We start from the raw sequence: 13282 nt of genomic DNA, 5'->3' as shown, positions 1-13282 counted from the left end.
AGTGAGCGGCCCCTTACAATGCTGCACAGTGAGCGGCCCCTTACAATGATGCACAGTTATTAGTGGCCCCTTATAATGCTGCACAGTGAGCGGCCCCTTACAATGATGCACAGTTATTAGTGGCCCCTTATAATGCTGCTGCCGCTGCCTCAATTAAAAAAAAAAATCTATATACTCACCTCGTCCCTGCTGCTGCAGCTGCTGCTCCTCAGCGTTGCCGGCTCTGCACAGTGACTGTTCAGGCAGAGGGCGCTTGCTAACTATGTCATGGTGCCCTCTGACCTGAACGTCACTGCCAGAGGAAGAAAGACAGCTGAGCGACAAGCATCGGTGGAACGGGGGACAGGTGAATATGGCTCCCTCCGCTATACTCACCTCTCCTAGCATGTCTCTTGCAGCCCCCGTGCTTATTCCATCTTCTCAGCCGCACAGTTATGCGCATATGTAATGAGCGGCACCACGTGACCGCTGAAAGCAGGAAGAAACAGCGCCGAGAAGATGGAATAAGCACGGGGGGCTGCAAGAGACATGCTAGTAGAGGTGAATATGATCCCCTACACCCCCACCCGGCCGACCCCCGGCATAAGACTCGTGTATAAGCCGAGAGGGGGACTTTCAGCCCCCAAAAATGGGCTGAATAGCTGGGCTTACACGCGAGTATATATGGTATATAGCTTTCCTTGGCTGCATGCCAATAGTTGGGCCCCAATCCTGCTTGGCCCTTATTCACATTGAGGTCATTTTTAACACATGGTCAGGTTTAATACTAGAGGTTAGGACCGTCCCGACTGGGTACACCTTGGCACTGGTGGGATGACTGACGCTTTTTTCGATCAAAAACAATGCTTACGATGTGACCTATGTAATTTATTTGCACTATTGCTTTTTACTTACAGCAGGTATATGTTCATTTTGTGTCTATCTTAGGTCTCGATGAATCTACTTCACTGTTCCAAACTTTCTTTTTTTTGCATGAAGGGCTTCATGCAGACCGTCAGTATTATTCGTGTACACCAAAGAACAGTACCGGTGTCAGAGGTTTTTTCACCAAGTTAAACAAGGACAGAAAACAGATTACACCCCAAGACCATGTATGTGCTGCTCACGTTTTTCACGGACCCATAGACTTATATTGGCACTTTTCATGCGTGCTGCTGGAGAAACACAGACATGTCTCTGTGTGTTTTGCACGGACACACAGCCCGCAAAAAAACCCCAAACATGGATATCTGAACGGCCCCATAGACTAAATGGGTATGTGTTGTATCCGTGAAAAATAGGGATAGAATAAGTATGCGCCACACGGACATCAGAATGAGGCCTAATGATGTATCCCGGCCAGGCGGAGGTCATATGGACACGCTTCTGGCCTTTGACTAAAGTCTGGGGCTACACGGCGACCTTAGTCGCAACACGACGCATGGCCAAAGATTGCTACAGTCATGGACAAAAGTGTGAAAAATGAGGATGAATGAACTCATCCAGATCCAGATCAATATCCAACACCGTTGAGAAACGTGATGGTGTCTCCGCACAGTGATTCTAGAGCAATGCCCCCCATCCCTTAAGGGAAATATGTAAAAATATGCAAAACACAAACCGCGGAGACACCATCACATGTTTCTCAACGCAAGCAATGACTAGCCAGGTCTTTCCCCGGGAAGGAACAACCACGGGAAGGGCAGTCTCCAATGAAGGAAACCACCTATGCCAAAACATGGTATCCATCCACAGACAGCTGTTTCGGGGTATTGCCCCTCATCAGTGTGGAGTAGGAAACTGGCTGGTAGGAGCAATGCCTAGTAGAAGACTGTGAAAAATGAGGATGAATGAACTCATGGAGATCAACATCCAACACTGCGGAGACACCATCACATGTTTCTCAACGCAGTGATTCTAGAGCAATGCCCCCATCCCTTATGGGAAATATGTAAAAATATGCAAAACACAAGTCACGGAGACACCAAAATGACCTGGCTAGTCATTGCTTGCGTTGAGAAACATGTGATGGTGTCTCCGCTGCTTGTGTTTTGCATGGACAAAAGTGTGGGCACCCTTCAAATTGTTCCAGAAAATTAAGTATTTCTCCCAGAAAATTATTGCAATTACACATTTCATACATGTTTATTTCCTTTGTGTCTATTGGAACAACACAAAAAAGGCGAAAAAATGGCAAATTGCACATAAAACTCACAAAACCCCAAAAATGGGTTAGACAAAATTGTTGGCACCCTCATCTTACAATTTGGTTGCACACCCTTTGGGATAAATAACTGCAATCAATCGCTTCCTATAACCATCAGCACACTTCTTACACCTCTGAACTGGAATTTGGAGGATTATGCATTTGCAAACTGCTCATATTTTCCGGAACAATGTCAAAGGTGCCAACACTTTCGGCCATGACTGTATGTATCACTGCTGCATCGCAGTGCAATACAAGTGAATGGGGTCTCATTGTTCCAGAAAATTAAGTATTTCTCCCAGAAAATTATTGCAATTACACATTTCATACATGTTTATTTCCTTTGTGTCTATTGGAACAACACAAAAAAGGCGAAAAAATGGCAAATTGCACATAAAACTCACAAAACCCCAAAAATGGGTTAGACAAAATTGTTGGCACCCTCATCTTACAATTTGGTTGCACACCCTTTGGGATAAATAACTGCAATCAATCGCTTCCTATAACCATCAGCAAGCTTCTTACACCTCTGAACTGGAATTTGGAGGATTATGCATTTGCAAACTGCTCATATTTTCCGGAACAATGTCAAAGGTGCCAACACTTTCGGCCATGACTGTATGTATCACTGCTGCATCGCAGTGCAATACAAGTGAATGGGGTCTCATTGTAACCCCTAAATTACCCTGACCAGCAAAATCAAGTTGCAAAAAAAATTAATATGGGATAGCGTTGGATTTTTTAGACTAACTTGTCGTGGTTGCAGTACTGCAGGTGGCGCATTGCTGCCTCATTCACTTGCATTGCGTTGTGATGTAGCAGTGACACAGCGAGCTGCCGTGTCCCTCCAGCAGAATTTCACCTCCTACTTTGTGCATCTATGTACAGGTGATGGTTCAAAAAGGAAAAATAAAAAAGACAAATTCTTCTTAAAGCATTTAGCGCATGGTGCAATAACAGTTCCCTAAACGAGCTAATTAATATCGTGTTGTATCTGCTTTCCAACTGCGCTCCGCTCAAGGAAAAAGTGAAAGATGTACTCCTTCTCAAATTAAAAGACATATGCGTGCATTTTAGAATCCGGATACACTTTGTGACAGTCTTTGGGTTATTATAGCTCAGATGGGCGCCGTCTAATTATCCGGTTCTGTAATGCTGCCACTTAATTGCTAATAATCTTAGTACCAAGAAGATATTTAGGATGTTGACTGCCAAAAATATGTTATTCTTGTGATATAAGTGTGAATCCCTAATATATACAGGGAGTCTTATTACTGTAATATTGTGTCAGATCTAAGAATTAACACATGTGCCAAAATATTCGGGACCATGAAACAACGTTCTTGTGTTGGGAAGACGACATACTGATCTTACGCCCTGGAGGGAACTGTGATTGGTAAAGAGTAAAGGGATACAGATTTCAAACGCCGTGTCTTTCTTCTGTTTGTTTGTCTCCGAGCTGTTCCCCAAGGACAGCACCGCCAGCAGCAAAAAACTCAATACTTGGCACGGATCCATCATAGGCCCTGCAAGACAGGGGAGAACAGAGACTGAGTGATCACAGAAAAGGATGACAAGCACGCAACGCACTCCAGTCATTCCGCCACGTCAGAAGTCTTTGTGTGTACATGAGGAGTAACAATATCTGGCGATTATGTGAATTGTAGTCTGTATTTTACCCCCTTTGCAGTCTCGTTCTCTGACTGAGCTGTTGGGTGGAGACCACCAGCTATGGTGTCTCCCCTACACAGCACACACAGACTACAGTGACTCGTAAGTCAATAGAAAGAAGCAACAATATGGGCCCAATCCATTAAAGCTTTTGCACCAGTACTCTGGCATTAAAAGGATTGAAAAGTTGCAATTTTTTTGTGCAACACGAGGCTGCGCTAAAATGTTGCAACTTTTGGCATTCTCCATTCAGTTCTGACAAAGAAGGGGGTCGCTGGGGCAGGACTGGGTCGTGGTGATGAGCAGCGGCGTTCATTGATCCACAAATCTTACTTCAGTAGGGACTAGAGTAGCAATTGCGGCAAGACACACAGATATGTATGCCACTGATCCGATGCTCCCAAATTATGAAGAGGCATATGTCTGACTCCTGCACACCTGGAAACGTTCATAAAAATTTCAAAAGTTGCAAAACTTAGGCGCAACTCTGAGTTGAATTTTCACAGTAGTGTGAAAGCTTTTATGAATCAGGTCTTTGTGTCTCCGATGACTAGTCTGAGGCCTGACCCAAGCTACTTCTCCCCACCCCAATTCTGTTGACTGATAGACTTCTCCCTTTGTTAAACTGGTGCAGGGAAGAAGCTACTGGAGAACTTCTTTGGACTAGTCAGTCAGGACACACAGTCTCCGCCTGGATTTTCAAATTGTACGTACTCAAACACTGCAGCAGCATAAAACATACCTAACTGCAGTCGTGCCGCCCAAGTTCTGATTCATGCTGCCCATGGTTCGAGCAAAGAGAAACCGACATGCTTCGGATCTGAATATGTCGCATGTCATTCTCCGCGGGTGATCCACAGGCACACATACACACTTAGAAATTCCATCCACTATGCATAAATATGCAGCGTCAAAACCGCAGCAATTCCTGAACGTGGGAACAACCCATACATCTCCATGTGGAGAGATCGGCATTTCCCAACAGCACACTAGCAATCCACAGGCTGTCAGGATAGCTCCTTCAGCTTGTCTTGGCATTTTAGAAGCAGGGTTGACCACTCCACTGTGCCTGCCTTTACATCTTTATTCTCCCTGTAATTTTCCTCTTTTTCTTGTACTTTCTTACCCCCCATTCTCTGCACCCACATTAACTGTAGGTATGGATGCCTATATAATATTGCTGGACTTCTAGGTTACGTGAAAGGGTTAAGAGTTACCAGACTTTGGAAAGCTGTGCTTATTTGCAATTCTGTTGCATCCCTACCCTAAGTACTAAGATTATCTTAAAACATTCCAGGCAAACTAGTGTAATTAGTCATTATGCGAGTCTTCACAAACGGGTGGTTCTGATTTCACTTGAAGTCTATATTTGTCTGTAGGTGTCATCTGCCTATTCCACCACCACACGTACCGCACAACATGCATATGGTAGTTACTCAAGCAGTGGTGTAACTTGTGGGCCTCGATGAAAAAATCTCCAACAGGACCCCCAACTACTGCAGGTCTTAGGCTGGATTCACATTAGCGTTTTTTTTTTGCGCAGCGCATCGTGCGCGTCCATGCGCATGCGTCATGCGTACCTATGTTTAACATGGCGCGTGCATGGTCTTGCGTTTGCACGCGTTCGTATGCGTTTTCATGTGCATGTGTTTTTTCAAGGTGTGCGCCTAGGCGCGCCAGATACAACCTGTTGCATTTTTGGGTCTGCCGAAAGGAGTCAAAAAAACGCTTGCGCATGGAATTCGACAAAATACCGCATTACAGTCTATGGGAACACAGGCGTGCGCATGGACATGCGTTTGCCTGCGTTTTCGTGCGCATGTGTTTTTGGCATAAAAATGTGCAGACACTGGTTTTAACCCCTAGAGAACGAATGCGCACTAAAACGCAAACGCATGCAAAAACAAGTGATGCTTTTTTTGCATGCGGTTCTATTGCGCACGATGCTCTGCGCAAAAAAACGCTAATGTGAAATTATCCTTAGTACTAGTCTTCACATGAGTAAGTACAATACCTAAGCCCATTTCCTTCAAACAAGGAGCGTGCAACACTCCATATACTTAATCTATCATATGAATCATGTCACAATTATGTAACATACAGATCAAGAGTGACACAAAGTATCATGAATTTTATTAGAACTTATTTAAAAAAATTTTAAATAAACATCACATATACAGTACAGACCAAAAGTTTGGACACACCTCCTCATTCAAAGCGTTTTCTTTATTTTCATGACTATGAAAATTGTAGATTCACTCTGAAGGCATGAAAACTATGAATTAACACATGTGGAATTATACAATTAACAAAAAAGTGTGAAACAACTGAAAATATGTCTTATATTCTAGGTTCTTCAAAGTAGCCACCTTTTGCTTTGATTACTGCTTTGCACACTCTTGGCATTCTCTTGATGACCTTCAAGAGGTAGTCACCGGAAATGGTTTTCACTTCACAGGTGTTCCCTGTCATGTTTAATAAGTGGGATTTCTTGCCTTATAAATGAGGTTGGGACCATCAGTTGTGTTGTGCAGAAGTCTGGTGGATACACAGGTGATAGTCCTACTGAATAGACTGTTATAATTTGTATTATGGCAAGAAAAAAGCAGCTAAGAAAAACGAGTGGCCATCATTACTTTAAGAAATGAAGGTCAGTCAGTCCAAAAAATTGGGAAAACTAGACTCTAGAGCCTTGAGGTTAGAGCTTGTGCCTACTTTTATTACTTTAGCATATTACCTGCTTTTTGTAAATTGCACTCCTTTATTGATGGTCTTTTGAGAACTTGTAAGACTCTTTAAGGCTATGCTTGGCATATAAGAGACCCTGCAGTTAACATGGAAAGCAGATAGAGTGACAGACCATGGACTCCACAATGTCTCTTGTAGTTCCACCAAAGAATTAGAAGAGGGTGCGTTGTGCTGTCCTGAAAATATGGTGCTCTGCAAAAGTTCCAACTTGTGCGCCAAACATAAATTCACAACCTATTCCACTGTATGGTGTGTACAGCTGTTCACACCACAGTCAGCAGTGAGTTCAAAACGGCTTCCAAGAAGATGAGCTGCAGTACCCAGGAATGGCCACTAGAGCGCGCACATACCGCTGGAGCTGTTTTCAGCTGATCAGTGGGGGAGGGGCTGTGTCTACCAGATCTGATATTGATGACTTACACTATGTCAACCTGGACAACCCCTTTAAGATAAAACATTGCCAATAAACTGATGTTTGCATTACACATGGAGGGGCTGTGTAAACTTCACAGATCTGACAGTCTGTGTCCATGGACAAAGTCATTATAGTCAGTTGTTAGGTGGAGTCTGTAAGGGACTGGACTGTTCTTACCAGTTGGAATAGTTTTTCTGGTTAACTCATAAGGCACTACATTTTTCACATGAATTTCCAGCATAGTTTCTACGCAGAAATCCTGTTCACAAGCATTGAAAATATTCTACCCAGATTATACTACTCAAACAAGAGGGAAGGAAACAGCTCACCCGAGGAAAGGAAGTCCCAAATGCACAGAAAAAAACTTTTAGTAAGACAAGTCTTCTCATAAAAAAAGTAGAAAAATCCATCTAGACAGTCCTTAAAAAAAAAATCAAAATTTATTGTATGTGCATTAATATCTAATCCATCACTACTAGAAAAAGGCAGATGTGTTTCAGAAATTGCATTTACTCCTTGAAAGCAGCATTGCATTGAAAAGTATCTGTGGTTTTCTAGTGGTAATGGATTGGTAATGGACTGTAGGGTTTCTACGAACTTGGTTGCATTTTGAGGTAGACACGGGAAACGGGTTTATGTAAAACGTCCAGGCTGGTTTATTAAGACTGCATAAACCGCTCAGGAAGACAAAATAAAAACAGCCTTTTCAGGCACAAAGTGAAAACAAAGTAAGTAGTCCATACAGTAGTGCAGGTTCTGGATCACAAACTCCTTGGAGAAGTCTGGTGGCACCAACACTGGCTGTTTACACAGGGCTAGCTTCAGTTCCTGAAAAGCTGACAAAGCTTCTGGAGACCACCTAGCCACAGCTCACTTTGTCCCTTTTTAGGAGGTTCGTCAGAGGGGCGGATAGCATGGCGAAGTTAGGGATAAAATGGCGGCAGTAGCCACAATGCCAAGGAATGCTTCGACTTGCTTCTTTGAGAGAGGTAGTGGCCAACTCTAGATAGTGTCAACTTTATTTGGGGCTTGATTTCGCTCCTGTCCTCAACATAGCCAAAGTATTTGGCCTCTTCCATCCCCATGGCACATTTCTTTTAGGTTTACGGAAAACCTCGGCTTCTTTAGAGCATTAAGTATCGCCTGGAATTTGCTCAGATGGATTCCCCAATTCTGGCTGAAAATGACGAGGTCATCCAGGTAGGCCGCTGCGTACTTCTTATAGGAAGCTAGGATCTGGTCCTTGCATTCTCTGTAAGGTTCCCGAAGCTTCTTGCAACCTAAATGGCATTATTGTGTACTGGAAACGTGCATCTTCTCCTTGTCATCTTTTTATAAGGGAATTTTCTAATACCCTTTCATGAAGTCAAGGGTGATAATGTATCGGGCCGGCCCTAATCTTTCAATCAGTTCATCAACACGAAGCTTTGAATACGTATTGAACTTAGAGAGTTCATTCAGCTTCCTGTAGTCATTGTAAAACAGTCACTCTCCTTCTGGTTTCGGCATTAAGATTATGGGACTAGACCAACCACTCATATTCTCTTCAATGACTCCCAGGTTCAGCATCCGCTTCACCTCCTTGAGACTACCTCTCGGTGGACTTCAGGGATCCAATACAGCTTCAAATTTACCCAAACGTGAGGTTCTTTGAGAACCTCATGCTCTATGACCTGGGTACAACCTGGCAATTCTGAGAACACGTCTCTGTCCTGATGTTGCAACTCTCGGCACTGCTGCTTTTGGGCATGTGACAAAGTCTCTGGTTACATGGACATCTTTCACATTGTCTTCAATTTCGCAAGCAAACAAAGGTCTTTCATGGGTTCTCCATCTTGACACGCCTGGTAAAGTTGATGTGGTAGACGTGGTACAGCTTTCTTCTCCCTGGGTGGTGGATTTCATAGTTGTCCTAGTCTACCTTTTCGTCACTTCATAGGGGCCCTGCTACTTGGTCAGAAATTTTCTCTCCATTCTAGGTACCAGCTCTAGTACCCGATCCCCAGGGTTGAAATGTCTCACCCTTGCAAACCTACTGTACACCCTCTTGGGCTCGGACAAGGTGCTCTTTCACAATGGGCAGCACCTCAGCAATCCTTTCTTGCATCTGGTCCACGTTTGATTAAACTCCTGTAGGGTGTGGATTCTAGTTCCCAGGTCTCAGTTGCTACATCCAGAAGTCTACGGGGGTGTCAGCCATACAACAGATCAAATAGAGAGAAACCAGTAGAGACTTGTGGGACTACTCTGATGGAGAAAAACAGGTACAGCAGTAGACAGTCCATGTGTCAGCCGTCCTTTTTTACGACCTTCTTTAATATGGTCTTCAAGGTTTTATTAAACCTTTCCAATAGAAAATCCATCTGTCGATGGTAGATTGGGGTCCGGAGTTGTGTATTTTGCATAACTCTGTCATCATCTTTGACATTAACGGAGTCCCTTGATCCGTTAGAATTTCCTAAGGCAGCCCCACTCTGGAATATGGGCCAACTACCGAGCTATGCATTTGGTGGAGGCGCTTATGGTACTCCCTTACGGTACAGTGTAGCATAGTCCAAGCCCACCAGGATATACTGATACCATCTGGCGGACTTGATCAGAGGTCCTACTAAATCCAGAACTATGCGATCAAAGGGGAACTCAATGACAGGCAATGGCACCAAAGGACTACGCATGTAAGACACCGGGGAGGTCAGTTGGCAAATGGGACAGGACCTACAATAGTTCATGATTTCTCTGTGAAAACTAGGGCAGTAGAACTTCTGGAGAATCTATTCCTGGGGTTTGTCTAATCGCAGATGAACACCTAGCACAGGAGTATGGTCCAAGTCTAACACCTTGCATCTGTAGGGCCCTGGTACCAGTAATTGCTCGATCAGCTCACCTCTCTGATTGGCAGCAGACGTCAAAATATGGGTATCTGGTGTTGGACTCTGGCTCTTGGACAACACCATTAAGTACAGTCACATTATCAAATTCCTTTAAGTGTTAAGTCACTGAGTTGGGCGGGTCCAAAGTTTCCTCTGACACCTTCAGCTCAGGGATGTTGGCTTCAAGGGATGATGCTTCATTTTCATCATCTTCATTGTCGATAAGCACACAAAAGGGAAAACAATCAGCTGCGGCCTTCAAACTATAGAAAACCCTTTTAAAAAAATAACTGTTATTACGTTCCAAATATAAAAGACAAAAAATCTTAATACCCACTAATAAGTGAAGGTGGAAGTGTGCATACTAATAATACAAATGAAATGAAATAGGGCTAAGGTAGGCAGAGGGGGAAGTAGATAGTATTATTAGTATGCACACTTGCACCTTCACTTGTTAGTGGGTATTAAGATTTTTTGTCTTTTATATTTGGAACTTAAAATATTTTTAAAAAGGGTTTTCTATAGTTAGCCATCCTTATCACCCTTTACTATATCTCATTGTGTAAGACCAGCTGCGGCCTTCAATAAGATTTCTTTAAGGGCAACCTGACTCTCCCGAGCAACCAGGCAACCTCGCTTTCCCCCACAACTCCCAGAATAAAACAAAGTCCCACACTATTATTTTACGGTTAATAGGTCCCTGACAACTACAATGTTAGGAGTTTGGGTGCCAGAGATTGTGTTTATGACCACACAGGTCATAGGATAATTTTTAGCATCCCCATGGATACACTATACACCCACCACCTTCCCAGGAACCAGACGGTGAAGAAATGTGGCCCATACCACGGTTACCAAACTCCCTGAGTCCAATAGACCAGTAAATGACACCCCGTTCGCCGACACTGGACATGCCTGCGGCCCTTCACCAGGTTGAGGGTCAGCACTGCAGGCAGGGTATAAATAATATGAGCAGAGACGATCTATGCTGATGTCCATTGGCTCGGTGGTCATGTGGCAACGGGTGGCTATGTGTGTGACAATTCCAACAAATAACATTAGATGGGGCCTTTGGCAACAACTCAGATACTTCCTGTGCCCTTGGATGCCCCCAGATGTGGCTCTATTTCCCTTCTTTTGGGCATCAGTATGGAGTTGTTAAGACCCCTTGCTTCTCCAAGGAACTCTAGATCACCTCCTCCATTTCGTCTGACCGCGCTTTCACTAATACAGTCGCCTTCACACAGGACATGCGGTTTCCCCGCAGCAGTCACTAGTGCTCCTTGGGAATCTTACCCGCATTTCTAGCACCAATTGTAGGCTTCCTACTTAGTAGGCTGCGTTTTGAGGAAAGCTACGTGAAGCTTTTTCAGTAAAATGTCTGGGCTGGTTTACTAAGACTCCATAAACTGCTCAAGATAACAAAATAAAAACAGCCTTTTCCAGCACAAAGTGAAAACATAAAGTAAATAGTCCATACTGTAGTGCGGGTTAAGGTACTGTCACACTTAGCGATGTACCAGTGATCCCGACCAGCCATATGACGCGGTCAGGATCGCTGGTACATCGCTAAGTGGTCGCTAGTGAGCTGCCACACAGGCAGATCTCACCAGCAACATCGCTGGGGACGGGGGTCGCTACTTACCTGTCACACTAGGCGATCCTGCGTCCTCCTGCCCGGCTCCACGCATCGCTCGTCTCTCCACAGGAAGCGCCGCAGGAAGCTGACGACGAGAAGCGGTCCAGGACGTTCTCGCGCGATCAGCGATAATCAGCGGGGGAGCGGGTCGTAGGTAAGTATCAGACATAGCGATATCGCTAGCAATATCGCTATAACGTCACAAGTTATAGCGATATTGCTAGCGATATCGCTTAGTGTGACAGTACCTTTAGTGTCAAGCTCTTTAGTCCTTAGCAAAGACAAACACTGGAGGCCTGAACACTTCCACTTGCAGACACTGAATGAGACAACTATTAACTCTCTCGGCATTATACGTGCTAGAGCCTGCTTTTCTGGGCTAACATCACCAAGGCTACTAACCTCAGAGATACATATTTCCTCTTGACAACATGTCCGGTGGCTATTTTACAGGACATACAATAAATTTGGATATTATAAAAGGACCCGCTCACTAGATTTTCTACTTTTTTTTCTGCCTAAAGAAGCATTGCCATCTATATTTTTTTATTAAATGTATGTATAGGCATGTATTGTAGTGCCAGTGTGGTAATATGTGGCAAGTACCAACCGCAGCTCTCTCCGGGATCCATCGCCATTCTAGTCCTCTACAGGCTCTCTGGGTTACACTGTGGAGCAGTGAGTCACAGGAGGCAGGAGCCAGCGGCTGCAGCTGTAACTGTGCCATCGCAGCACATGATCGCTTGGCTGCAGGAGCTGCTGGAAGCTGGAACAAAATGCTGCGAGGGCGCGCAGGGAAGGTAAGTGGGAGGTGTTTTTTTATGCTTTTCTCGTGGTGGGCCATGCACACAAAGATAGGGATAAAGAACCCAGGCATACCAGGATATGGATGAGGAGCCATGCAGACAAGGACGGGGATAAGGAGCCATGCAGACAAGGATAGGGATGAGGAGCCATGCATACCAGGATAGCGATGAGGAGGCCATGCATACCAGGATAGGGATGAGGAAGCCATGCATATCAGAATAGGGATGAGGGAACAATATATACCAGGATAGGGATGAGGAGGCCATGCATACAAGGATAGGGATGAGGAGCCATGCAGACAAGGATATGGATGAGGAACCATGCAGACAAGGAAATGGATGAGGAGCCATGCATACAATAGGGATGAGGAGCCATGCAGACAAGGAAGGGGATAAGGAGCCATGCAGACAAGGACGGGGATAAGAAGCCATGCAGACCAGGACGGGGATAAGAAGCCATGCAGACCAGGACGGGGATAAGAAGCCATGCAGACCAGGACGGGGATAAGAAGCCATGCAGACCAGGACGGGGATAAGAAGCCATGCAGACCAGGACGGGGATAAGAAGCCATGCAGACCAGGACGGGGATAAGAAGCCATGCAGACAAGGACAGGGATAAGGAGCCATGCATACCAGGACAGGGATGAGGAGCCATGCACACAAGGACGGGGATAAGGAGCCATGCACACAAGGACGGGGATAAGGAGCCATGCAGACAAGGATGGGGATGAGGAGCCATGCAGACAAGGATGGGTATAAGGAGCCATACATACAAGGATGGGTATAAGGAGCCATACATACAAGGATGGGTATAAGGAGCCATACATACAAGGATGGGTATAAGGAGCCATGCATACCAGGACAGGGATGAGGAGCCATGCATACAAGGATAGGAATGAGGAAACATGCATACAAGGACAGGGATGAGTTGACAACGCATATCCGGC

At 44.8% G+C, this 13282-nt stretch overlaps 1 protein-coding gene across 1 annotated transcript in view; it reads right to left on the bottom strand.

Moving 5' to 3' along the window:
* The window catches only part of CCDC134 (coiled-coil domain containing 134), a 126356-nt gene that overhangs the window by 34271 nt on the left and 78803 nt on the right, over positions 1-13282 (bottom strand). Inside the window, exon 2 of the mRNA XM_073586640.1 lies at positions 3601-3711. Within this exon, the coding sequence (XP_073442741.1) occupies positions 3601-3711 (111 nt within the window). The remainder of the gene's footprint in view (positions 1-3600; positions 3712-13282) is intronic.

The sequence above is a fragment of the Dendrobates tinctorius genome, unplaced genomic scaffold, assembly GCF_039654945.1.
Source record: "Dendrobates tinctorius isolate UK_male_01 unplaced genomic scaffold, ASM3965494v1 ptg000094l, whole genome shotgun sequence".
In the NCBI taxonomy this organism is placed as follows: Eukaryota; Metazoa; Chordata; class Amphibia; order Anura; family Dendrobatidae; genus Dendrobates; species Dendrobates tinctorius.
Note: the sequence above shows the minus strand (reverse complement) of the source record. Positions and strands in the feature narration are given on the sequence as shown.